At 47.7% G+C, this 27,459-nt stretch overlaps 1 protein-coding gene across 2 annotated transcripts in view; it reads right to left on the reverse strand.

Annotated features, from left to right (window-relative positions):
* Positions 1–27,459, reverse strand: part of Cyfip1 (cytoplasmic FMR1 interacting protein 1) — a 51,058-nt gene that overhangs the window by 2,131 nt on the left and 21,468 nt on the right. The window contains exons 10-30 of one of the 2 annotated variants that reach the window (XM_090321383.1): positions 26,737–26,828; positions 25,322–25,439; positions 23,192–23,314; positions 22,942–23,067; positions 20,120–20,286; positions 18,002–18,149; positions 17,152–17,299; positions 14,838–14,994; positions 13,424–13,520; positions 11,470–11,546; positions 11,257–11,365; positions 10,644–10,763; positions 9,726–9,925; positions 8,188–8,275; positions 7,132–7,275; positions 6,661–6,751; positions 5,616–5,746; positions 4,356–4,428; positions 3,085–3,179; positions 1,846–2,084; positions 725–872 (exon numbers count right to left, since the gene is read on the reverse strand). In XM_090321383.1, the coding sequence (XP_090177509.1) occupies positions 725–872; positions 1,846–2,084; positions 3,085–3,179; positions 4,356–4,428; positions 5,616–5,746; positions 6,661–6,751; positions 7,132–7,275; positions 8,188–8,275; positions 9,726–9,925; positions 10,644–10,763; positions 11,257–11,365; positions 11,470–11,546; positions 13,424–13,520; positions 14,838–14,994; positions 17,152–17,299; positions 18,002–18,149; positions 20,120–20,286; positions 22,942–23,067; positions 23,192–23,314; positions 25,322–25,439; positions 26,737–26,828 (2,691 nt within the window). Of the gene's footprint in view, positions 1–724; positions 873–1,845; positions 2,085–3,084; positions 3,180–4,355; positions 4,429–5,615; positions 5,747–6,660; positions 6,752–7,131; positions 7,276–8,187; positions 8,276–9,725; positions 9,926–10,643; positions 10,764–11,256; positions 11,366–11,469; positions 11,547–13,423; positions 13,521–14,837; positions 14,995–16,723; positions 16,878–17,151; positions 17,300–18,001; positions 18,150–20,119; positions 20,287–22,941; positions 23,068–23,191; positions 23,315–25,321; positions 25,440–26,736; positions 26,829–27,459 lie in introns of those variants that run through there. The other variant, XM_090321382.1, reaches the window with a different exon arrangement.

A 27,459-nucleotide genomic window follows, 5' to 3' on the forward strand; every position in this document is an offset into this window, starting at 1 on the left:
GCTATGGTGATGGATAAGTTCTAGATTGTCCAGGTGGACCCATAAGCAGAAAAACCTTGACCTAGGTGGTGACGGTGGCAGTGATGATGACATGGTTCAGTCTACTATTGCTGGAAGGTGCCATGTGGAAAGTGTGAGGCGTGTACAGCTGGAAGCAGGTGTCCGGAGCTCAGTCTTACAAGTGAGCCAACTGTCTGCAGTTGGTGGCAGATTGGTCTCCAGAGAAACACAGTGCCGATATTGGCTGTGTTAGATGATCAAGAAAGAGCTCTGCTGACTGAGAACTCTGAGGTAACCAGCAAAAGTGTTTCTGTCATTGATAGAATGCTGACTGGTTTGGGAGCAAGATCTAATGCATAAGTCTAATTGAAGTCTCCACAGCTTAGAATGGAAGAAAGGACAAAAGTAATTGAGATGATAATGGCACACTGAAAAGCCAGAACACTGGAAGAATATGCCAAGAACCTCAAAATGCCGATCCTACAGGATAAGAGATGAAGTAGTAGATCTATAATAAGATATGAAGATCTGTAAGTACCTTGAAAAGAGAAGAGAAAGTGTGACATTTAAAAAATATCCAGATTGTTTCACTTGCCAATATGTAGATTCACTTGCGGAATGAAAATTTTAGTTGGCAGAACTGTGTATATGCCTTAGAAGTAAGACTTTCCAGAAAACGTTAAATAAATGAACAAACAATAGCAAAAGAGCATTTTCCACATACCACATTTTTGATAATCTCATCTTTGCCGTCATGTTTCTGGACTTTGAGTAGATGGTAGCAGAAATCCAGCACAGCAAAGCGCCGTTGCTGCCCAAGAAGAACGATAATCATACAGCCAGCCCAGTGCAGCCCATCACCAAAACACTGCCTGTATGCAAGAAACAGGGATAAAATGGTCAACCAGCAAGCCTGCCATGATCTCATTTCTGGGAGAAGGGCACTCATTTGGTCATGCTCAACCAGAATGCTGAGCAGCTGGCAGTTTTCCTATTTTGGGGGAGATTGCTGTTTGGGACTTTATTTTTTTTTTTTGCTACTCGTGAGCCTTTAAGTCAGGGCCTGAGCACTATCCTTGGGCTTTTCTCAAGGCTAGAGTTCTACCACTTGAGCCACAGCACCACTTTCAGCTTTTTCTATGTATGTGGTACCGAGGAATTGAACCCCAGTCTTCGTGCATGCTAGGCAAGCACTCTACCACTAGGCCAAACTCCCAGCCCCTATTTGGGGTTCTTCTGGATTATAGGCCTTGATGAAGAACGACGTAATGGCTGGGTGCTGGTGTCTCATGCTTGGAATCCTAGCTATTTGAGAAGCTGAGATCTGATGATTGTGGCTCAAAAATGTCTCTGAGACTCTTAGGTCCAGTTAACCAGCAAAAAGCCATAGTGGAAGCCTTGCCTATAATCCTAGCAATTCAGAAGCCTGAGGATCATTGTTCAGAGCCAGCCTATGCAGTAAAGTCTGTGAGACTTATCTCCAATAAGCCACTCAGAAAAACCCAGAAGTGGCACTGTGGTTCAAGTGGTAGAGTGTTAGCCTCGAGCATGAAGAGGCTCAGACACTACCCAGGCCTGGAGTTCAAGCTCAAAAAAAAAAAGACTTGAGTGGATCTACCATCCAGAAAAAGCCATACCCAATTTGCATCCAACTGCTCTGGGTTTAGGAACTCCCTGGATAATAGTGGTGTCTCTTTGGGAAGATGCCTGTTCAGTGTCTGGTGCCTTTTCAGAAGAACTTAGATCTCAGCCTGGACTCAATTCTGTCCCCACCTCCCCATCAGCTCTGCTGCCTCCACTGCAACTTAGTCCTGTGCCAAAGCACCTCACTGAGCACATACTTACTCAACTGTAAACTCATGCGTCCCCACAGGAATGCAGTAGACAAACTGCATGGCACTCCACAGCCTGTGAAACTCCACACACTCATCCACGTGCATGACGCCATTGCTAGGCAGAGGCCCGCGCCAGATGGGGTCGTCCAGGAAGGTCCGGATCCGGGTCAGGATGACCTCAAACATAGACAGGCCGCAGCAGAGGCGCTCCTTGGTCAGCAGGTCCCCCTCTCTTGCGATTGCGATTTGCTACAGAAAGCAGAAGTGGAACACGTTATAGGCTGAGGTAAGATACTGGGGAGCGTACACCAAACTCGTGGCCTTGTGCCCTATCAGCTTTTTTCTGTGCCAGCACTGAGGATTGAACTCAGGGCCTAGGCCTTAGCTTTTTTTTGCTCAAGATTGGCACTCTATCATTTGAGCCACACCTCTACTTCCACCTTTTTGTTGATTAATTGGAGAGGAATCTCATGGACTTTCTGGCCTGGCTTCAAACTTCAAAACTCAGATCTCAGCCTCCTGAGTAGCTAGGATTACAAGATGTGAACCACTGGTGCCTCACTCCCCTCATCTCATAACAGGAAATGCTAAGTTGGCAGAAAAGTTTTGCAAGTACCAAAAGAGTAAAGATGCAGCCAGTGGCTCACGTCTGTGATCCTAATTACCCAAGAGGCTGAGATCTAAGGATTGTGGTTTGAAGCTAGCCTGGGCAGGAAACTCCATAAGACTCTTATCTCCAGTAAACTACCAGGAAACTGGACGTAGTGCTTTGGTTCCAAGTGGCAGAGCACTAGCCTTGAGCAGTAAAGCTCAAGAAAGCACCCAAGCCCACTGTACTCCAAAAATGCTGTAAATGGAGCTGTACCTCAAGTGATAGTTGTATTAGATAACAGGCTGGCTTCAAACCGTGAGCCTAGATTTCAGCTTCCCAAGTAGCTAGGATTATAGGCATGAGCCACAGTGGCTGGCAGTTTCTTCTATCTTAAACTCCATAGTAAAGCCTTCTTGGTGAAGGGATAGGTAAGGACATGTGACATTATGTACATCTTTGTTGCCAAGTCAGGCATATGAGCTTTTTCCTGGTATCCACTCATTTGAGCTCCACAAGCATGCCCTGAATCCCAGAGACACAGGGCGAGCAGCTAAGCACCCTTTTGGATCTCATACTTCTAGGCTGCTCCTCATTCTGCCACTGGTTTAGTGGGGTGCCCAGCGTGCACTCCACCGTGGTGGTCACCGCGCACTTTACCTGAGGGGTCCCCAGCCTTTCAATGAGGGGGACGAGGTGCAGGGGGGCGTACTTGGACTCCAGTCTTTTCATCTTGGCATCCAGTCTCTCCCCCTCTGCAGTAGAAAAGAAATTCATTATACTCCTTTGTATGATGCAAAAATGTCATCCTGCTAAAGAAACAGAAGGTTAAGGATATAGATTCTTCTGGAAACAGAGCTTTATAAAACCCGCTCCTTTAATATATATTTTGCTTTAAATGTTTATCAAGTAATTATGCAAAGGGGTTTCAGTGTCAGAAGTCGGGTCATGAGTCCAATGCGTTTTGCTCGATGTCAACCCTTATCATTCTCCCTCCACACCCTCCCATTAACACAGTCCAATCCTCCTCGTACCATTTGATATTTTAATTCATACTGACATTTGTATCTTAATATATGTATGTGGGGGTATGCTTTCAACTGGAAAACTAGTGAATCGTGCAACCTAAAGACAGAAAAACAGCCCCAACACACAAAATATGACAGAATTGCTTTTGTTCCATATTCATTTCATATAACTTGTGGAAAATTCCAAATGTGATCAACAAAAAAGTGTGAACTTCTCTGGGGGGAAAAAAAAACCCAGAATGATTGTCTACAGAGACAATCAACTAACTCATAGCCACTCTTGATTCTCTGTGACTTGTGTGTTTATGTGCATGTACCTGTGTAAATACTAGGGCTTGAACTGGGGACCTCATATTCTTGCTTCAAGGCTGGAGCTCTACCACTAGAGCTGTAACTCTGCTTTGGCTTTTGGCTGGTTTTGGTAGAGGAGACTTGAATGTGTCTCATGAGTAACGAAGATTACAGATTTGAGCCACCAGCACCTGGCTTTCATGGCCATTCTTCCTACCCTCCCACCTCATGTTCTATTTTTGCCAGTCTGGGACGTGAACTCAGGACCTGGGCACCGTCCCTGAGCTTCTTTTGCTCAAGGCTAACACTATCACTTGAGCCACAGCATCACTTGACCTGGTCTGTTTATGTGTACCATGGAATCAAACCCAGGGCTTCATGCACGCTAGCCAAGCAAGCACTCTACCACTAAGCAATCTTCTCAGCCCCTCTCATTTCTATCATTTCAGTTGTAGATAATTCAGGTCTTCAGGTTAACACAGCTTTCCATGGATTCCTTGTTATGATGGCACAACAAAGTGCCCAAAGCTGCCCCCCACTGGCTGCCCACCTCGAGTGCTACTACTTGTTGCAGAGGGCAATCTGAACTCTGCGGGAGACACACAGGCTCACCTTTCACATGGACTCGTGGCAGAATGTTCTGGAAAGGGGCTGCGTGCAGCAGGTCACACACTTCTTCCAAGGACTAGAGCAGAGAAAGCAAAAGTAAGCAAAGATGGACTGGAAGTGTTGGTGCTGAAGGTGAGGCCTATCCTTGCCTTTTCATAGGAAAGCAACACTCTTCACTACCCTGACAGAGTAACACTAGAAAATAGGCCAGGATCTGGTGGCTCATACCCGTAATCCTGGCTACTCAAAAGGCTAAGATTGGAAGCCAGTCTAGACAGGAAAGTCTGAGTCTTGTATCTCTGATTAACCAGCAAAAAGCCAGAAGGGGCTGTGTGAATCAAGTGGTAGAGTGCCAGTCTTGAGCAAAAAAGCTAGACAAAATTGCCGGGCCCCCAGTCCAAGCACCAATACTTGTACAAGAGAAAACATGAGCTGGGTGCGGTGGCTCATGCCTGTAATCCTAGCTACTCAGGAGACTGAGATCTGAGAATTGAGGTTCAAAGGCAGCCAGGGCGTTAAAGAAGGTGAAACTCTATTTCCAGTTAACCACTAGAAAGCCAGAAGTGGGGCTGTGGCTTAAGGCTTGGGTGGTAGCCTTGAACTGAAGAGCTCAGGGATAGCACCCAGGCCCAGAGTTCAAGCCTCATGACCCACCACAAACAAAAACCATGCCAGTGTGGGGAGGTTGTCTTGTGGGAGTTCTTCCCATGGGGTGATGAGGAAGATGGCGTCCTTTGTTACCATAGATAAAAGGTCTAAATCAGAAGATGGGAGGCTGCCTGGTCCCTGCCTGAATCTGGACTTCCCTGGCACATGAACCACAACTTATGCTTTTCATTTCTGTTTTTTTGTCTGCTAAATGTGAGGCTATTGGTTCCTGATTTGGGTCCTAGAGGCGTTGTGGTGCCATTGTCATGCTCTGACGATGTGTACAGGGAATTGTGTCTTCCTTTTCTTCAAACTGGAAGTCTGGCTAAGCACCAGTGGTTCATATTTGTAATCCTAGATATTCGAAGAGCTGAGATCTGAGGATTGCAGCTCCAAGCCACCCCAGGCAGGGAAGTCCATGAAACACTTCCAATTATCCTCCAAATAGCTGTGACTCAAGTGACAAGTGCTAGCCTTGAATGAAGAAGCTAAGTAAGGGACAGTGCCCACGACTGGCACATGCATCCAAAACAAGAAACCAAAACCCAAAACTGTTCCTCTGTCACCAGCAGGGAGCAGTGCTGGCACACGTAGAGCTGGTGGGAGAGCACTCACCAGGCTCTGCTCAATAAGCAGGCAGAAGAGGACAGCATTTCCCACCTCCCGAAGGTTCTGGAAGCACACTGTCTTCAGTTCTGCATACTCCACGATGTCCTTCAGCTGATGGTGGAAGAACTCCAGGATGCCTGTGATTAGTAGAAGCAAGAGCTGGGTTGTGGGGAGGAGACGGGGGGGGGGGGGGGGGGGGGGGGAGAAAGAGCACGGGCATCCTGAGTCCTCAGGAAGGGAGCACCTATTTATGGGGACAACCCACCATCTCTCTCCCCTGCCTTCTCACTGCCACAGTGGAGATAGACATGTCCTTCACCTGCCACTCCTGAGACACTGGGCTCATTTTTTTTTTGCCAGTCCTGGGCTTGAGCACTGTCCTTGGACTTTCTAAAGGCTAGAACTCTACCACTTGAGCCTCAGCACCACTTCCAGCTTTTTCTATACATGTGGTACCAAGGAATCGAACCCGGGTCTTCGTGCTTGCTAGGCAAGCACTTTAACCACTAGGCCAAGTTCCTGGCCCCACTGGGCTCATTTTCTACTGTACCTGGGGGTTAGCTCTGCCGTCAAGTAGCAGAGAAACCTGTCATACACACAAGGGGAAGCTTTCTCACAGAGCTGACACTCAACCACGCGAGCCACAGCTCCACATCTGGCTTTCTGCTGGCTATTTGGAGAGAAGAGTCCAATCCTCAGATCTCAGCCTCCTGAGTAGCTAGGATGGCAGGTGTGAGACTGGGGAACATGGAGGACAGGGGATTCAAAAACCTATTACCTCACTGGCTGATATGGAATCACTGTACACCTTTAGTGAACCCAACGTACCTTCCTGCACTCTTCCCTACTTCCCAGTTGCAAGGGGCACTGGTTTGTTGGCTCTCCTCTAAACAAGCAGGCTCTGCTCTGGGCACCCTGTTGCCTCTCAGCCAGAGAAGGCAAGTCTAGTTCTTAGTAATCTCCAGTGTGACTTCCTTTTCGTGTGGTCTAAGGTCTGGGCTTTCCTTCCTCTCCAGGGGTTGGGTTATGAGCTCCAGGCGCCCTTGCTCACCAGGGGAGCCGTACTCGTGCCGAGGAAGGCGGCAGATCTTTGGCATCACCTCCATCAGGGTCTTCACGTACTGCAGGATTGTGCCTTGCAGCTGCAAGACACACAAGCATCAGCCACCAGCCTTTCTTCCACTCCTACAAAACGTCAGGGCCTGAGCCTCCTGCCCTCTGCTTTGTTTCCCATTTTCTGAAACCACAGTGGTCCTTGGTATGTGAACTGTCTTTTTTTTTTTGCTGGTACTTAAGTTTGAACTCAGGCATGCATTCTATTTGTTTTAGGTGTGTTTTCTAGTTGTGGGGCTTGAATTCGGTGCATAGGAGCTGTCCTTTGAACTCTTGCTCAATGCCAGTGCTTTACCACTTTGAGCTACAGCTCCAGTTGCGCTTATTGAGTGGTTAGTTGGAGATAAGAGTTTCATGGGAACTTTTCTCCAGAGACTTTACGTGAGAAGCCTCCTCCGGGGAAACCTACCAGACTCTTGACGACCTTCAGCAGTTCTTCCATGACCACCGCAATGCCCTGGTAGCCGAGAAGCCGGCAGATGACCTGGAAGTGCGGAGGCCCAACGAAGTTCCGGTAACTGCCATAAATGCTGGAGTAGGCTAGGTTTAAAGCCTGAAGAACAGAGGATAGAGTTTCCCACATGGTTAAGCTTACACCTGGGCAGAATCCACTGCATGGAAATCTATTTAGTGGGGCGCTATAATTCACACCTGAAATCCAAGCCAATCAGGAGGCCAAGATGGAGGACCAAGGTCGGGGCAAGGAGTCTTTGAGACTAAGACACTATCTCCAATTAACCAGCAAACAGCTGGAAGTGGAGATGTGGTTCAAGTGATAAAGCATCAGTTTTGACCAGAAAAAGCTGAGGGACAGTACCTAGGTCCTGAGTATTGGCACACACACATATATATATCTACACACTTACCTATGACCTATAGAATATAGTCACACATTATGTATTGTTATCTATATTACACATATATAACATACAGTCATATTACGCACACACACACAGCATCAACCAGGGTCCAGCTTTCTTTAAAATGGAATCTCACTGTTGCCCAGACCTCAAGCAATCCTTTTCTAAACTGCAGTGGCTGGCACTATAGGCTCATGCTATATGCCTGGCTAGTTTCTAGTTAAATTACTTCTACACATTAGAAAGATGCTAATGAAAAGAAATGATGCTAAGAAATGAACAAGCAATTTCCACATGTCATGATCATTTTCCACATGTCAAGATTATAACTAAGTGAAACCTCAAACTTGGCACAGTGGCACACACCTGTAGTCTCGCATTCTCAGAAGGCTGAGGCAGGAGAATCACTAGAACTAGGTAACCATTTCAAAATATGTTTCGTTAAGAACTTAAAATCTGAAGTGGCGCTGTGGCTCAAGTGGTAGAGCACTAGACTTGAGCTGAAGAGCTCAGGGACAGTGCCCAGGCCCAGAGTTCAAGCCCCATAATCGATTACCGCCCCCCCCCCCCAGAAAAATCGGTCACACAATCAGAAAAGAACTTACCTTGGAGCCATGCAAATATTGGGGTTGTGCATTGGGTTGCTTGTCTCTTTGAAATTCCTGAGAAAATGGCAATACTGTCCGAACAAACCTAAACAGGGAACATTGGGGGAGGGGGAGGGGAGAGAGAAAACTAAATGTAATAGTACTTTCCCAGTATGTGATAAAGGAGGTGGGGAATGTAAAATAAACCTGGGGAGAGGGAACAGACCAGACTGGGGGGAACCATGAAGGGTCCCCTGGCTAGAAGCACTAGACATAGACACTTTCCTCCCCGAGTCCTGGACCTTGAACTCAGGGCCTGGGCACTGTCCTTGGGCTTTCCTCAAGGCTAGAACTCTACCACTTGAGCCACAGCAACACTTTCAGCTTTTTCTATGTATGTGGTACCGAGGAATCGAACCTCAGTCTTCGTGCATGCTGGGCAAGCACTCTATCACTAGGCCAAACTCCTCCCAGTCCCCACAATTTTTTTTAAAGCATTTACAGTACTTTTCCAACCTCAGACCTTTTCTGTTATCTACCTATAAAGTCTTCCTCCTGGTTAGCTGACATAATTGTAAAACACAAAAATTCTAGTAAATTAAAAAAAAATACAAATTACATATATATATATATTTTTTTTTTTTTTTTTTTTGTGGGTCATGGGGCTTGAACTTGGCTTGGGCACTGTCCCTGAGCTCATCAGCTCAAGGCTACCACCCTATCCTTGAGCCAAGCCCCACTTCCCGTTTTCTAGAGATTAATTGGAGATAAGAATCTCAGGTCCTTTTGTGACCAGGCTGGCTTTGAATCTTGATCTCAGCCTCTGATCACAGGTGTGAGCCACTGGCCCAGCTATATATAAATTCTCTGTAATAAGTGTATTCAAAATGTAGGAAGCAGAGTAAAAAACACCTTGGGTCCTTCATACATTCTCTAACCCCAGGGAAGACTTGGACACATGGGTACCAGAACTCTCTTAAGCCTGTGTGAGCAGATAACAGATATACACCTGGCTTCCCTGCACTTCTAGACCCACAGGTGACGGCAGGTGGTGGTGACTTCCCACCTGCTCTGATCGCTGTGAGGGGCTAAGGAGAGAGAAGGCGAGCACAGTAACCATCCTTTTATGAAGTACCATTCTCCATTGAAAGGAACTTTTGTGAGTTTCAAGAAGGAAATGGAAAAGCTGGTTCTGGAATATCTGTGGTGCAGGAGGTAGGGTGGGGCTTCTAGATTGCCGAGGTCATGCTATAAAATACTCGTCACCCAACTCAGACAACACACACACATACACACCACTGATTGTGTGTTCTCCCCCAGTGTTTCACCAAGTGTACAGTATAGACTAGACTAGCCTTTAGCAAAAGAGCTCAAGGACAGCACCCAGGATCTGAGTTCAAGCCCCATGACCAACAGACAAACTAAAAAAAAAAAAAAAGGACCCAAGTGTCCTGGACAGAACAGTGAAGGGGGAAGCCAGCAGGGAAACCGTTCCCTGAGATGCCCTCCCTACGACTGGGCATCCCTCGCTCGGCTAAAGCAGTCAGCATACCTACCTGTTAGTGGAGCCATTGTAGCAGTAGTTGGGCAGGAAGTCGTAGTTGAGTTCCCAGAAGACATGGAGGGTGATTCTCCCATAAGGGGCTGAGACGTTGTGGTTGGCCTCGCGGAACATGGCGTCGAAGCTGTCCAGGGTCAAGTACCTGCTCAGTAGCTTGTGGGTCATACGATTGATTTCCAAGAGGCCATCCAGCTCCTGCGTGGCCACAGGAGATGGGGATGAGAATGGGTTAAGCAGAGAGGGGGCATTAGTGCTGCAGCTGGGAGTTCCCTCCCAGGCTACGTGATGCTGGGGTCAAAGGAGAATTTGCATCAGTGTTCAGGACAAGAATACAGGCAGTAAGGCTTTGGTAAGCAATAGAAACCTAGTTCCACAGCACTTGAAGTTCTCTTCCTTTCTGCAGTTTTCCCCACTGGGATTCACTGCTCTTCTTCCACAGTGGCTAATTCTGTACCACTCACCCTTGCCCTCCAGCTTCCCCACAGCTCACGGTCCCATATGGATGTGTCATGGAATGCAACATCTAAACCCTGGGACCCATCCCCACCCTCTGATGGACAGTCAGGCTGGAGGCTGGATTGAACCAGCTTTCACTCATCTGCCTGGAGTTCTTCAAAAGCACTGGCTCAGTGGTAGAAGTGCTTGCCTGATATGTGTGAGGTCCTGGCTCAATCCCTAGCATTGCAGAGAAAGACCACACACACTATTGAATTTCGCTGCATACTACACTTTTTGATTCATGTATAACATACAGGATTCTTTGCTCTTTGAGGTCAATTTCAATCCCCAAACAAAAAATCAAACAGTATACGTCAACTATCTTGGACAAGTTCCGTTAGAACCAATCTTAAATTATCTAAGCAAGAACTGGATCCATTATTAGTTCCATTAAGTGGCAAAGAAAATCACTCACAACAATTGATGTCAAATCTTCACTTTCGAATCGTCCAATTGCCAGCTCCAGAGACTTATACATGGCTGCTGAGACACGCTGTGTAATCAAACGATTGAGGTCTATTGACCTGCCTAGGAGCTGGAGGGAGAGAGAGGAGGGAAGAGGAAGGAGAGGGAAGGTGAGGAAGGGAGAGGAAGGGGAGGGGCATCAGAGAAAAAAAGATGTGAAAACCTTATGAATCAAAGGCAGACCCGAGCAGGAAAGTACATAAGATTCTTATCTCCAATTAACCACCTACTGAAAGTAGAGCTGTGACTCTCAAAGTGGTAAAATAGGTTGTGGGACTTGAACTCAGGGGCTGGGACACTATCCCTGAACCACTCTTTGTGTTTAAACCTAGCACTCTACCACAGCACCACTTCTAGCTTTTGAGTGGTTTATTGGAGATAAAGTCTCACTAGAACTTTTCTGCCCAAGCTGGCTTCAAATTGCAATCCTTAGCTTTCAGCTTCCTGAGTAGCTAGGATTACCAGCATGAGACACCGGCGCCCAGAAATAAAATACTTAAAGAAAACACAACATAGCAAGCCACAAAACCCGCCAACAATGGCAGTGCCGAGACCCTACTCACCTGTACGTGCCTCTGTTTGAGCAGTGTCTCGTAGCGGTTGGATGGCGGCAGGTGGATTGTGGCACCCTGATTCTTGCACTCTGACCGTAACCGTTTATCAAGAAGCAAACTGGTTCAGAAGGAAGACAGGACAGGTTGCACACACTGTGGTATTTAATGGGTATCAGATCCAATTATCCACGATAGTGCACGAGTATCAGGAATTGCACTCACCTTCCTGCCATAACTTTGTAATATGCAAATATCTGGTCTGCCAGTTTATAGACAAATTGGTCAAAGCATAGATTCACCTGATGATCAAGAAAGCAGCATTAGATCTCAAATCTTTAAAATTAAATAACACAACTTTAGAATGCCATCATTTTTCTAAGTGCTACTAGGGTCGGAACTCAGTCTTCTGCTGCGCCAGTAGGGACTCTACCACTTGACCCATGCCCCCAGTCCTTCAGTGTTTTACTTAATTTGGAGACAGTGTCTTTCAGGGATTTTGTGTGGTCTTTTTTGCCCACCCATCCTGGATCATGATCTTATCAACCTTCCCTACTCATGACCACACTGAGATTACTGGTTGAGATCGGGCTGTGCTAACAACTCCCTTCCCAGGCTGGTCTAAAACTGTGATCCTCCTTATTTCTACTTTCATGAAGCTGGGGAATATTAAGCCTTACTAGGCATCAGACGAGCTTTAAAGTCAAGGTCTTCTACCTCCTCCTATGTGCTGGGATTACAAGGCATGTGTCACTATCCCGGGTTTCAGAATCTTTTCTAAGGTGACAAATTGAGACTATTATAAATACTCTTTACTATATCTAAAATAACACATCAGATGAAGGTGGAATTTTTATAATAGTAAATTCTTATTAAGAATACTGTTATTTCCCCAAAATAGAGCTGGATTTCAACAAAAATTAATAAAATAAGGCAAAATTCACATAGAAGATTAGTTACTACAAGATTACAATCTTTTGATGTCTTAGAAGGGGTAGGAAATACTCAAAGTAGTTTAAATATTCTTTTCAAGGAATTTACCATTACAAGGGAACATTTAAAATTGATACATTAAACTATATTTTATCCAAAAAAATAAAATTTTACTTGAATCAGTGCTGAATTATACTTTTTCTTTTTTGGTTGGTCCTGGGGCTTGAACTCTAGGTCTTGGCACTGTCCCTGAGCTCTTCAGCTGAAGGCTAGGGTTCTACCACGCTAAGCCACAACACCACTCCCAATTTTCTGATGGTAAAACCATGTTTTTTTTCCTCAGGAGATTCTCTCCTTTCTGGAGATTCTCCCCTCTCCCCTCCCCTCTCTCTCTCATTCTGTCAGTGGTGGAGCTTGAATTCAGAGCCTGGGATAGCTCTACCACTTGAGCTACAGCACCACTTCCAGTTTTCTAGAGGTTACTTGGAGAGAAGATTCTCATAAGACTTCCCTGTCTGGGCTGGCTTCGATCCTCAGATCTCAGCCTTCTAAGTAGCTGGGATTAGAGGCGTGAGCCACCAGCGCCCAGCTAGCAGGAGCCGTTTTCTAAGAGTGCCTCCTCAGGCTTCCTCTGGAACAGGGATGGATGCCTAGTGCATGAGAATATCCAGGAAAAAAAACAAATCCTCTACTTGTTAACCTCACTCGTAGCTGCACTACCACAACCACTGGATCCATAATGAGGCAATGAGGAGAGGAGATGGGTGTGGGGAGGCAGGTGAAGCGAAATTCCACAGGTTGAGCAGCCACAGCCCTCTGTTGTCTTTAGTGTTCCCTAAACAAACACCACTAGGCGGGAAGTCAGCGCATGCCCAGAAGCAAGGATCAGCTGGCAAAGGTGTTCTCCTGTATCCTTTATGTGCCTGCTGGTCCTTGAGCCTTTTTTACTCAAGACTAGCACTCCTCTACTTGAGCCACATCTCCGCTTCTGTCTTTTAGGTGGCTCATTGGAGATAAGAGTTTCAAGGACTTTCTTGCCTAGGCTAGCTTTGAACTGCAATCTTTAGATCTTAGCCACCAGCGCCCAGCCCACCTGTGCCTTGCTAAGCTGGCATTCTGCCTATCATGTAGGCCATGCTTTAAAACTCAAAGCAAAGGGCTAGCAAGTTTAATTTCATTCGTCGTCAGAGATAGGACATTAAAAGGGCCATTTAATGAAAGGAAATGAAGAGCTGGGGGCTCTTACCTCAGCTTCAATTTCGTCGTAGAGAAACTGTTTGTTGAACCTGGTGAGGGCGTAGTGGGCGCTGTCATTGTACAGGTCCAGCGAGTAGAGGACGTACCTGCAGAAGCGGGCAGCCATCATTTCCTGGCCTCCGTCATCACCGCATCACCGCATCAGGGACCTCAGCCCCCGCCCTCAGAGAAATGCAACCCTCATCTAAGGCGATTTCTCACTTCGTCTTTCTCTACAGGAGAGCTGCTGGCAGCTGTGCCTTCCAGGGCCTGCTGTACGCTTGGGAAGGCCTGCGGTGAGGTGGTGTCAGTCCCACAAGAGACACAAATTCAGAAAGGCGTTCTTCTGTTTTGTGCCAGTCCTGGGGCTTCAACTTGGGGCCTGGGTCCCTGTCCCTGAGCTTTTGTGCTTAATGATAAATGCTCTACCATTTGAGCCACAGTACTATTTCTGGCTCTTTGGTGGTTCACCGGAAATAACAATCTCACAGACTTTCTTGCTTTGGCTGGCTTCGAACCATGAGCCTCATACCTCAGCCTTTTGAGTAGCTAGGTAGGAGCCACTATCGACTAGCAAGTCTTTCCCTCTCCTCCCCCATTCCTGGGCCTTGAATTCAGGGCCTGAACACTGTCCTTGGACTTTCTCAAGGTTACAGCTCTTCCACTTGAGCCACAGCACCACTTCTGGTGTATGTGGTACTGAGGAATCAAACCTGGGTCTTTGTGCATGCTAGGCAAGCACTCTACCACTCGGCCAAACTCCCAGTCCCAAGCAAGTCTTTTTTTTACAAGTATCGAGTCTAGTTTTTGAGCAATAAAATTGAGTTCTGATGATCTGCACACATGTGGATTATTAACATAGTATATTAATAATGTAATGGATAGTTCACAGTAGCTTCAAGAGGGCCGGGCATCAGCAGCTCATGTCTATAATCCTAGCTACTCAGAAGGTTGAGATCTAAGAATTATGGTTTGGAGCTAGCCAGGGCAGGAAAAATCCCTGAGACTCTTATCTCCAATTAGCAAAATGGTGCTCCGATCCCAGCCTCCTGAATAGCTAGGATTACAAGGCCTGTCCAGTCAAATCTTCAGGTGTGTGTGCTGGCACTGGGACGACCTCCGAGCCTGGGGCTCTACCACTCGAGCCACAGTTCCTCTTTTCTTTTCTAGGGCAGTACTAAGGTTGGAAATTAGGGCTTTGGCCTCACCAGTAACACATGAGCCACACCTCCAGCTTTTGCTTTTGTTCCCTCTGGGGATAGGGTCTAGCGGATTTTCAGCCCAGGTTGGCCTTGAGTTGTGATCCCCTGAATTTTAGCCTCCTAAATGGCTATATACAGACACCATGATCCCTTTCCGTCCTTCAAACTGTGGAGGAACATGAATAACCGGGCCCTCCTCTTCCTCCTCCCTGAATCACTCACTCCATCATGGACGCCTCCTTGGTCTCCAGGATGTGGTCAGTCAGAATCCACGGCATGGACATCTCGATGGGGAACTGGATCCTTCTACCCATGGTGAGCTCCAGGAAGAACTCCCGGAACCACAGCTGGGAAAGGTCGCAGCACTGGTGCAGTGTTTCTTGAAAGATTTCAGACAGTACCGTGTCATTTTCCACACACAGATCAGCGGTTCAGCACAGAAGAGCTCTAGGGGAGCGGTGTGCAGGGCACTGGCTCCTCCGTCATTAGCTGTGAGCCATGCAGCGTGGACATGAGCAGGAAGGGGTCACCCAGGGCCCACAGGACAGACAGGATCAGGATGGGCGTGGCTACACGCACAGCCTGTGGGCGGACCCTGTGTATTCTGAGCAGCCAGTGCCCACCCACCCCCAGGGGCCATCTCAGCCTTCTTCAGGCTCCGGGGAAAAAGGGACAAATGAAAACCAGACTAAGACTGAGTATCCTTCATCTGAAACTTTTTGTTGTTGTTAGTACTGAGGGTTGAACTTGAGCCTTATGCTTACTAAAGCAGGTATTCTAACCCACCAGTGAGAGCCGCTCTGGCAGCAATGTGTGCTTTATTTGGAGATAGGGTCACTTCATGTACAGACTGGTTTGGACTGTAATCCTCTTATTGGTGCTTCATGAGTTGCTGAGATGGCAGATAAGTGCCACCATGGTTGAAAGGTACAGTTGAGGATGGACTCTTAGCTGGGTGCCGGTGGCTCACATATCATCCCACTACTCAGGAGGCTGAGATCTGAGAAGGGGGAATCAAAGGCCCTCAGCCCCATAAGGAGAGTCTATTATAATCATCTTATTTCCTATTAACCACCTGCAAACTGGAAGTGGCACTGTGGCTCAAAGTGGTAGAGAGCCTTGAGCAAAAAAAAAAAAAAAACCTCAGAGACAGTGCCCAGGCCCTGAGTCCAAGCCCCGGAACAGGAAGAAAACAAAACAATGAAAACAAAATTATATAGTCCCACGTGGCATAATGGGAAGGCCACATTAGACATGGATGTGCTCACAGACAGAGATAATTACAATTTATATTAGTAAGTGATGAAATCCTACAGGACCGCAATCAGGAACGTGCTGACATATGCTGTTGGGCAGTGACCTTCATGCCACATGTATGAAGCATACGGGGCCATCCCCAAAACCTCCCACGGGACAGATGCAAATATTCCAAAAATAACCATAATATGAACCATTTCCCAACCATTTCCGACAAGGGATACGCATCTTGTGCTTGATTTTTCTGATACAAACACCAATGTCTCAGATGTAGTATTAAGTGTAAACGTTGGGGAGCCGGGGGTTAGGCTAATCTATAAAGACAGACTCGAAAAACAAAACCATAAGGCCACAGTAGAAAGTTCTGTCCTTTCTTGGAACTAACAGCTGATACCCTCGGCGCCCCAGCCAAGGCACGGGGGGCTCCAGCTCCGAGCAGAGCACACAGATGGCTGGACAACAGGCAGACATGCCCACCCAGTGCCAGGTGGAGGGAGCTGTGTATCGCTCGATTGCCATGGTCCACGGCCTGGCCAGTGGGGGGCGCTGTTTCCACTGCTTATCCATACCTGGAGGGTAAAGTTTTGTCCCTTTGCCTATGTTCTGGACCCCGTGTGGATTTGAAGGCTTTCTATTCAGGTCCTTGTCCTGTGGGTCAAGTCCCACAGAGGTCATGGCAGAGGCCAAGGGGAGGACATCTGAGGGAGCCACCACCACAGAGGTTAGGCAGGTCACCATAGGGGTGACCTGAGACAGGACCGGGGCAAGGAATGGTCAGGCAGAAGCGTCCTACGTGGTGTTAGCAGTGTTAGAACATGCCCAGCCAGACTCTGGTCAGCGCTGTCTCTTACCACTGAAATTTATCAAGTGAGTGTAGAAGAATGACTCGCGATGAAATTTTTCTATGTCCAATATGGTGGGCCCCTCAAGGCTACTTCTCAGGGTTTTCTTGGAACCACTTTTGTCTGCAATGAGGGATTCTAGCATAGTTCTCACCATGTACAGCTGTATTATCCGAGGGAGACGTTGGCGGGGAAGAGAATGCACACGGTACATTAGTTATGCCGACCTCAGATAAACCATGCGGGGAAGGACCGCTCCGCTACGTCCTGACTGCTCCCCCGCAAAACCAAGCACCAGGCCGACTTCTCCCGGGGAAGGAGGACGGGGCCTCAGTGACTACGTGGCTGCCTCTTGGGAGGGAAGAGAACAACGTGCAGCGGGAGCAGTTCACCTCCGCCTCACACACATCAACCAGAAGAAACGAAGGATGTCTTACCACTAAAGGTTAAGAGAGGTGGATAGGTGTAGGACTGCCTCAGAAACGCGTTTACCACATGCAAGAGCCTCTCCATGCCCAGGGATTTGAGCTGCCTGAGCAGCTCGGCAGAGCTCAAGGACTCCGCCATCGTGCGTACCAGGTAGAGCTGGACACAGACAGACAGACAGACAGACAAGGGGGGAGAGGCGGGAGAAAGCCGTTAGTCACAGGACACACGCGCCTGGGTGGGAGACACGGGGACAGATGCATGGGAATGGCCGAGTGTCTTCCTCCTGACACTCAGGAGATTCCATCCAAAGCCAGCCACGTGCTCGACTGGTTTGCTTTCTAGAAGACTGACAGAGATGAGAAAGCCTCCGATAGATGAGGAAAATATACCAGGTCCCAGGGGAAAAAAAGAAAAGAAAAGGGGGGGGCATATTAAAATCAAGTATTAAGAGTTGGGGAGAAGGCCTGGACACGTTGAGAGAGAGAAGACAGCAAGGGTGGCTTTGGGCCATGGCATAAAGCAAAGTGCAGTCTCCCATCTATGCCTGCAGGAATGCTCGTTTGTAGATACAACATAAAAAATGACAACTGTATATTTAAACACCCATCAAGTTCTGGGAGACCAGAACTGCAGTGGAGTCAATTCATTTCGGAAGGGCAAGGAATCAGAGAATCACGGGGATTTCTCAACCAACCCATGTCCCAGATTTACTTGGGAGGGCACAAGGAGCATAATAGACAAGCCACAGCAGAATGGGATTGGTGTGACAATGGTGACATCGTTTCACTCCAGACTCATCTACCCGGCCCGCCCCCTACCCCTGCCCCTGCCCAGATACAAGATGGAAGGCACGAAAACCTGTGTGCTGGAGGGTCCCACAGCACGGCGTGGCACTTTGATGTCAAAGCCACTCTTGGGGTCCTTCTCACCCCGCAGGGCTGGGTCATTGAAGGGCTCATGTCCTGTCTCCCAATCACACACAGTCTTCCTGATGGCCTGCAAGACACTGAAGAGACCCCCCCCCCCCAAGTTATCAGGGGCAGACCTGCCCAAGCGTCTCCTCTCCTGAGGCACACACTTGCAGAACAGCCAGTAACAAAGCACAGATAATCTCTTCTGGGGGTGGAGATGTGGAAATAATCTATTTCAACAAGACATTGAAAGCACAAGACTATATTCTTGGAGACGTGACTATGCGTAGATGTGACTTAGCCGAAGCCAGAATCCAGTGCTTTTATTTCCTGAACACACACCAGGTGGCCCTGAGTCATGCCAGGCCAGGGAGAAGATTGCGAACGCCCACCCTGAACTGAGAACCCAGTGCCATCTGCCTGAGTTCCTATCGGAAGGAGATGTCACCAATGTAACTGAACACACTGCGCATGTGTCCGGGCTTATTGGGAATATGATCCTGTAAGAGGCGATCTAAAACAAATGTTTATATATTTGTCCATTCAAGTGCCTGCTCCTGGATGCTTGAGTGGTTGCAGAGCCTTTTGCCTGGCATCTAGTATCTCAGGAACTCAGATCTACCACCAGCCTAAGCATGCCTTGGTTCTCTGGGACTCTGTGGCAGTTCCAGAATTGCTTGCTCACCTCTCAGGAGCCACCCCAAGTAAAGGGAGTAGATGAAAACGTTACTGGAGAACTGGCTTAGAGGAGGCTGGCAGCTGGGGGAGAAGGTGGCTGCACCTCCGAGATTATAGGGCATGGTGTCCTGACAGCACGGTCAGGCTAAGAAGTTACACCACAGTGCTTAAAGGTCAGGGCTGGCTTCTGCCTCCAAGCCCTGGCTCCTCCAGGGGCTGTGATGCAGGGTCTAGTTCTGGGCTGTCCTCAGGACTCCCCCCTGCTGGCTGCCATGTGGCAGAGCCAAGATGAGAAGGCTGGTGTGGCTAAGGTCATGCTGATTCAGAGACAAAGGGGAACGTCTAGAAATCCACTCTGGGACCGAGGAACAGGCTGCAGCTAGGCCCGGGTTGTTCTGGAGCCTGATCCTGACAGGGGACTTAATGTTTCTAGGTTGCATAGGCCCAGACTTTTTTGTTGATCATGGGACTTGAACTCACACATATTCCTGACACAAGCTGTAATGGAGACTGAGTTTGTTCCAGTAGGTATAGCAGGTATCCTCTAGCTTTGCCTTGTTCTACTCTGTATTCCAACAGGGCCACTTCCACTTTTCTGGTGGTTAATTGGAGATGAGAGAGTCGCATGGACTTTCCTGCATGGACTGGCTTTGAACCATGATCCTCAGATCTCAGACTCCTGAATAGCTAGGATTACAGGCGTGAGCCACCAGTGCTTGTCTTGCAGCCCCTTTTCTGACCTAATGCCAAAAGCGGTGTATGCCTCTGTCAGTCACAATGATCCCACAAGTCCTTCGACTCGAAGGAAGAGGATGTGAGTCCATTTGATGCAGGAACTCAAAGTCATGTGGAAATGTAGCCATGAGAAAGCCCTAGGGAGGCCAATAAAAAAAAAAAAATTCTCTGCTACAGCCCATTCTTGTCCAACAAGATCTACATTCCTCCAGCACACGATGCACTGACCCCATCCCAAGATGCTGATGGCCTCTTCTGCTGGGGCTCAGGCTTCAGGTCCAGTGGGAAGCTGCACAATCAGGTCTTGGGGTACAAGAGACAGCTGAAGTGAGAGGAGGAATTGGCTCTTCCAATATGGCCCAATTTAAACTTGTTGATGTAATTTGCCAACTATGTGCCTTGGGGCAGTCCCGGGGCTTGAACTCAGGGCCTGGACACTGTCCTTGGCCTCCCTCAAGACCAGTGCTCTACCACTTGAGCCACAGCGCCACTTCTGGCTTTTTCTGTGTATGTGATACCAAAGAATCAAACCCCGGACTTCATACATGCTAGGCAAGCACTCTACCACTAGGCCACCTCCCGGCCTGAACTTCCTTTTAAGGTTCTTCTTATCATTATCATTGTGGGGGTGGGGAGGGGGAAGGAAGCTGACCTCTGGATGACGTTCTTCTTCTTCTTGATGGCCTGTCGCAGGGGCTCCCTGAGGGTCACCTGGGAGAAGTCTTGCAGAGCTGCGTACACGGTGTGCCGGATGGCATGGTTGAACACGCTCTCCATTCTACCCATCAGCACCTGCAGGCCTTTAATCATGGCTATCACCTGCCAAGGACATGGCTCTCAGTGGGAGAAGGAAGCAAGGGACAGCCCTTCCTGGCTCAGCAGGTGGTCCTCTTGTTCCCACCATGCGTCTGGCTGCCCCTGGACTCCCATCCTCCCAGAAGCAGCTCCTCCTGCACAGTCTGTGTGAGCCCACATCTGATCTCAGCAGATGCATCTGACTCAAGCAGGACACAGCTTCCCCCTCATGGCCTTCGGAGAGAGAAGATTTGAAGACGGCAGCTGGAAAGTTAGTGTCACAGAAGATTATGACAAAATATCCCGCAACCAAAATTCCACTTGTCCAACAACAATGGCGCGCTGAATAAATATGCCTGGGGAAAAAAAAATGCAGCAAGCCACTCTGAGTCTTGACTCTGACCCTGACTGTCTCGGTGCCACTCACTCCCCTGATCTCCTGGTGAGGTGTTTCTTTGGAGGGGTTGATTTGTGATGGTGGTGGTTGAGGGCTGAATGCAGGGCCTAGGCGCTGTCCCTAACTTTGTTTGCCCAAGACCTAGAGCTCTACTATTTTGAGTCATAGCTCCACTTCCAGTCTTCTGGTGGTTCACTAGAGATAGGAGTCTCAAAGACTTTTCTCTCGCCCAGGCTGGCTTCGAACTACCATCCTCAGATCTCAGCCGCCTAAGTAGAGGATTACAAGTGTGAGGTTTTGATATGTTTCCTCTGGAGAATTGCCTGGTGACTTTGCTTTTCTAATCAAAACTGAAAGGGCAAAAAAAAGGAAACACTCATTTAAAATAAGCAAATGGGAAAATTCCATTTGAATGAAAATGAAAACATTACGTAATTCAGAAGCAGAGAAAGGAGAAGGCTAGAAGTTGAAACTACAGCTTCAGAGAAATACGTAAGTAACCCAAAAGGCTGAAAGTAATCTCCACCCAACATACATCATGCCTGTTCACACACAAAAGCACAAAAGAAAACACCTAAAAGAGAGAAACAAAGACACATTTGAATTAATGACACAAAAGCTGTTTAATAAATAAAAGTTTGACAAGTGGCTAAGAGTATTAACCAAGTAAGGGGCCGGGGTTTGGCCTACTGGTAGAGTGCTTGCCTCGCATGCATGAAGACCCAGGTTTGATTCCTCGGTACCACATACATAGAAAAAAGCCGGAAGTGGTGCTGAGGCTCAAGTGGTAGAGCTCTAGCCTTGAGAAAGTCCAAGGACAGTGCTCAGGCCCTGAGCTCAAGCCCAGGACTGGCAAAAAAAAAAAAAAAAGTATTAACCAAACAAGACATGGATTATTAGATTACCAAAGAGAGCCTTATCATAATTCATAATTTTAGATTATGACAATGGATCATTTTAGGACAGACATGCTGGCAGTAGGCTAGAATTAAGGATCTAGACATAAGCTCTTGCATTCACATCCACTGATGTGGGTTGCATGTGTGCTTGTAGGTACTGGACTTGACCTCAGGGCCTGGGCACTGTCCCTGAGCCTCTTGTGCTCAATGCTAGCGTTCTATCACCTGAGCCACAGCACCAGTTTTGGCTTTTTTTGAGTAGTTTATTGGAGATAAAGATTCTCACAGTGACTTTCCTGCCCAGGCTGGCTTTAAATCAGTCATCAGATCTCAGCCTTCTGAGTAGCAGGGATGATGGGCAGGAGAAACTGATGCCCAGCCAAATCCACTGATTTTTACAGGATGCCAAAACATTTCAATGGAAAAAAAATACCTTTTCAACCAAAAGTATTGGCACAACTGGATATCCTCAAGCAAAAGACTTGAGTTGGACCCTTGTACAGGGAAGAGTTAACTCAGCCAGGCTCATAGTGACCACTTCCTACGTTCCCAAGAAAGGTACTCTTAGGACTGGCCTTTGTCCTGCTTCTATAAACTCACTCTGCTCTGAGCTAGGCCAATATTCTGAATGACAAGGGTGGATTTTGTCCACTTGAGACCTCAGGACATAGCTACAGCAGAGTAAAAACACCTACAGGACAATGTAGAATATTTACAGGAGCTTAGAATATGTGAAGCTAGCCAGGCACCGGGGGCTCACACCTATAATCATAGCCACTCAGGAGGCTGAGATCTGAGGGTCGCAGTACAGAGCCAGCAAGAAGTCCTTGAGACTCTTATCTCCCATGAACCACAAAAAAGCTGAAGTGAAACTGTGGCTCAAGTGGTAGAGCCCCAGCCTTGAGCTTTCTTAAAAAAGCCAAGAGACAAGAGCCCAGGCCCTGAGTTCAAGCCCTACAACTAAAACCAACAACAGCAAGAATATGTGAGGATAGCTCAAATGAGGCAGAAAAAGTACAAGTATAAAAGAAATTATGGTTCCTAGACTTAACAACTGTCGTCTAGTAATAGGGCCAGGACGACAGCGCAGAGCTGAGACTCGCAGTGTGAAAGCAGAGAGCAGAGAGCTGGGCGCTAATCCTCGTTAGGAAACTCCCAGATCCTAAGCAAAGGGTCTCCCCTCATGCAGCAGATTCCACCTTCCAGTTCATTCGCCTTGTATTCCTAACCCAAGAAACAGCCCCGCCTGCCCTCCTTACCCTTAATGGAGGAGCTGATGACCTGGGCCCAGGAAGCTGTCAGCACAGACCCAACCGACAAAGCAAGGGGAAGACTGTGAGAGCCAGGCCACGCAGGTAAGGGCAAGCAGACGTGGATTCTCACCTCTACCAGGGCAAACTTCTCCTCACTCGTGTAGTTGTAGCGTGTGGCTCGTTCATACTCTTCGGCATTGTCGGGGCAGTCCTTGTTGGAGTACTTGTCCGTTGGGTGGACCAGTTTCCAAGAGTACTGGTGTGGACAGACAGGGGAAGAGAGACAGTCCACATGAAAGGAAAAGCTGCGCTGGGCGCTGGTGGCCACTCCAGCTATATTCCTGGCTCCTCGGGAGGCTGAGATGTGGTGTAGCACCTACCACTTCCATCACGTGAGCGCTCCACTGTGACAGCAGCTGCAGGCCCTGCAGAGCCAGGTCGAAGAGCTTCCGGTACTCGGCGTCGGTCTTCTGAGCCTCCTGGCGGCCCGATCCTGTCACCACCTAGGCACATAGGCGTGACCATCAGAAGAAAAACCACAAGTGGAGGGGACCCCCCATCCACCCATCCACTCCAGGAACCCATCCCAAAGTCACAGGTGCGAAAGATCCAGAAATGGGCAGAGGATCTCAATGGAGTTTGTTCACTTCTGACAATTCTCCTTCCAAGTCCTAATTCTCCGGGCCGGGAGTTTGGCCTAGTGTTAGAGTGCTTGCCTAGCATGCATAAAGACCTGGGTTCGATTCCTTGGTACCACATACATAGCAAAAAGCCGGAAGTGGCGCTGAGGCTCAAGTGGTAGAGCTCTAGCCTTGAGAAAGTCCAAGGACAGTGCTCAGGCCCTGAGCTCAAGCCCAGGACTGGGGAAAAAAAAAAAAAAATTTTTTACCAAGTCCTAATTCTCCTGCTGCCACCTCTGGAGTGCTGGTATTACAGGAATGCACTACCGTGCCCTTTATCCCCGTAGAACTGAACACAGATTCTAAGGTTTCTCATGTGGAAGGCTAGCATTCTAGCACTGAACTAACGGCCTTAACCCTGAATAGATTCCACACAAAAGGCTTACAACTGAGCCAATGTACACACGAAAACATGGTGGTCATAAGTCAACAGGGAAATACCAACCCCAAATGTAACCAGCTACTACTTCAGATCTGCCAGAATCAAAACAAAGAACAAGCCAGGAGTCTGGAGCTCAGGCTTGCATTTCTAGCTACTCGGGAGGCTGAGATCTCAGGATTATAGTTTAAAGCCAGTTGGGCTAAAAACAAAAAGCCAGTGAGACTCATCTCTAGTTCATCACCAAAATGCGGGAGGTGGAAATATGGCTCAAATGTTACAGTGCCAGCCTTGAACCTCTAGGCCCCGAGTTGAAGGCCCAGTACCAGCACCAGAGGCTCATGCTACTCAGGAGGAGATGAGTTCAAAGTCAGCCTCAGATAAAGTCCATGAGACTGTCATCTACAATGAACTACTAAAAAAAAAAAAAAAAAAAAAAAAAAACCAGAAATGGAACTATGACTCAGCCTTGAGCAAAAACAGCTCAGGGACAGAACCCAGGACCCTAGTTCAAGTTCCAGGGTAGGCGCGCACACGCGCGCACACGCGCGCACACGCGCACACACACACACACACACACACACACATTAAAAGAGGTTTTTTTTTTTTAAAAAAAAAAAAAAACAAGGTCTGTAAAACTATCTCTAACCACCAAAAAGCTGAACTGGAGCTGTGGCTTAAGTGGTAAAGCACCAACCTTGAGCAAAAGAGCTAAGGGACAGTGCTAAGGCCCTTGTGTCTAAACCGCACTACCAGCAACAAAGTAATTTTTTTTTTTTTTTGCCAGTCCTGGGCCTTGAACTCAGGGCCTAGCACTGTCCTTGGGCTTTCTCAAGATTAGCGCTCTGCCATGTGAGCCACAGCACCACTTCTGACTTTTTCTAGGTATGTGGTACTGTGGAATCAAACCTGGGTCTTGTGCATGCAGGCAAGCACTCTACAACTAGGCCAAACTCCCAGACCCAACAGAATCAATGTTAAGAAGTGAGTATTTGCGTGCATAATAACCCTGGCGCCCCAGGCTGGCCGGGCTCTGGGCGTCGCGGGGGGCATACCTCGCTGTTGCCCGGGCTCTGGGCATCATGGGGGGCATACCTCGCTGTTGCCCGGGCTCTGGACATCATGGGGGGCATACCTCGCTGTTGCCCGGGCTCTGGGCATCATGGGGGGCATACCTCGCTGTTGCCCGGGCTCTGGGCATCATGGGGGCATACCTCGCTGTTGCCCGGGCTCTGGGCGTCGCGGGGGGCATACCTCGCTGTTGCCCGGGCTCTGGGCATCATGGGGGCATACCTCGCTGTTGCCCGGGCTCTGGGCATCATGGGGGCATACCTCGCTGTTGCCCGGGCTCTGGGCATCATGGGGGCATAACTCGCTGTTGCCCGGGCTCTGGGCATCATGGGGGGCATACCTCGCTGTTGCCCGGGCTCTGGGCATCATGGGGGGCATACCTCGCTGTTGCTGTAGCGCGCCAGCTCCGAGATGAAGCGCATGTGGTCTTCGCGGATCTGGATCATCTGCTCACAGATGTTGTACTGGGGGCTGCTGCTCGAGGACGTGCAGGTCCACCTGGGTGGGAGGCAGAGGCCGGCGTTACCCACAGGGAGGCTGGCACGCCGTGTAGGCACTGCCAAGACCAGGGCAGCTGGAGGCACTGTGCATATGCTACAGATTTTATATTTTGAGAGAATTGTTGAAATCAGACAACAACAAAAGAATGTAAGACAACACTGGAATATGTACTGACCCGACTGAGATACATTAGTTATCAAAACCACAGCTGCGGGCTGGCAAGGGGGCATAGCAGTAGGGTGTTTGCCTAGCATGCATGAAGCCCTGGGTGCAATCCCTAGTAATACATAAACAGAAAAAGGCCAGAGTGGTGCTGTGGCTCAAGTGGTAGAGTGACAGCTTTGAGTAAAAGAGCTCAAAAGAGCTCAGGGACAGCATCCAGGCCTTGAGTTCAAGCCCCATAACCATGATGACCATGACCACCATCACCAACAACAACAACAAAAAGTATTTTGTCAGCTGGACACTGATGGCTCATGCTTATAATCCTAGCTACTCAGGAGGCTGAGATCTAAGAACTGAGTTTGAAGTCAGCCCCTGAAGAAGAACCTGTGAGATTCTTATTGCCAATTAGCCAGAAAAAAGCCAAAAGTGTTACTGTAAGAGTGCTAGACTGGAGGAAAAAAACCAAGCGGGAACGCAAAGTCCTGAGTTCAAGCCCACTACCACCACAAAAAATAAATCTTTAAATGGTACAATAATATCTCTAAAATAGATATTTTAACAAGCATGTGTGTTTAGGTTCATATGAAATAGTGAAGTATAGACCCATAAATAAAGAAGTTAGCCAACTTTTTCTATATAGGGTCAGAGAAAAAACATTTCAAGATTTGTGAGCTACATCTTCCCTGTCAAATCTGTCATAGAGATGCCATATCCTTTTACAATACCCTTTGGTGTCACAAAAACAACAAAAAAAAGAGGCCCAAGTTGATTAGATACACCAGGGCTGACTTTGTAAAACAGTTAGGATACCCGTATGTATTTTGCAGGGTTCTTTAGAAGGCACTGAGTATTTATTTTTTTTTATTATTTGTCAGTCCAGGTGCTTGAACTCAGGGCCTAAGCACTGTCCTTGGGGTTTCACTGAGTGTATTTTACATTTCGACATTCTATAACCCTGTAGAAATGTATGGAATGATAAAAATGTTCTAAAATAGTGCTGAAAGTATTGGCTAGTATTGAAAAGTGGGTTCTGGCTTGCTGGTCATTTGCATAGTACTTCTATTAGTCACACATAGGGAGTGGCCTGGTTGTTGTAGAAAGGGCTCTCTGCAGGTTACTCTCCTCCTACCGAGATTTATTCTCCTCATAGTGGGCACTGGTCTTGATGTATCGTGCCAGTTCTATTTGCATGTCTCCAAACAGTGGAACAACTTGAAGTTGCTGTATTCAAAGAACAAACAAAAAATACAATTATGAACAGTTAGTCACACAATACATTAATCAGAAAAGGAGTAATGTGAATAGGTAGTTTGAACTGAAGGTTGCCCCTTGCAAAACACAGAACCGAAAAAAAAGATGTAAATGACTTTATGTTCACCCTGAAGAGAATAAACTATGGGGAAGAAAAAAAAGCACTCAAAAATCAGAATTCATCTATGCTGTTGATCCATACACAGTTGTGAACACCAAATCAGCCGAGTTTCTCAGTAACAGCAACAACTGAGTAGACACTGAAAACTTAAAGAAATAACTTACAACAGCATTAAAAAAGTGTATACGTAAAGCTTTATCACCCTGCAAAAAGGACTTACTCTCAATGAACAGAGCAAATGCTCATTTTTATGTACTGGAAGGTTTGAGATGTTTGTATTTGCTTTATTCCAAATTTTTAGTGGTGCTGGGTTTCAAACCCAGCATGTTAAAAAAAGCTCCACCACTGAGCTATACTTCTAGCTGGCACCAGTGCATTCAGTGGAATCCCAATCAGTTTCTTTTTTGTTTTTTTTTTTGTTTTGCCAGTCCTGGGCTTGAGCTCAGGGCCTGAGCACTGTCCCTGGATTTTTCTCAAGGC

Source organism: Megascapheus bottae, chromosome 30, assembly GCF_031878675.1.
Source record: "Megascapheus bottae isolate mThoBot1 chromosome 30, mThoBot2.hap1, whole genome shotgun sequence".
Taxonomy (NCBI): Eukaryota; Metazoa; Chordata; class Mammalia; order Rodentia; family Geomyidae; genus Megascapheus; species Megascapheus bottae.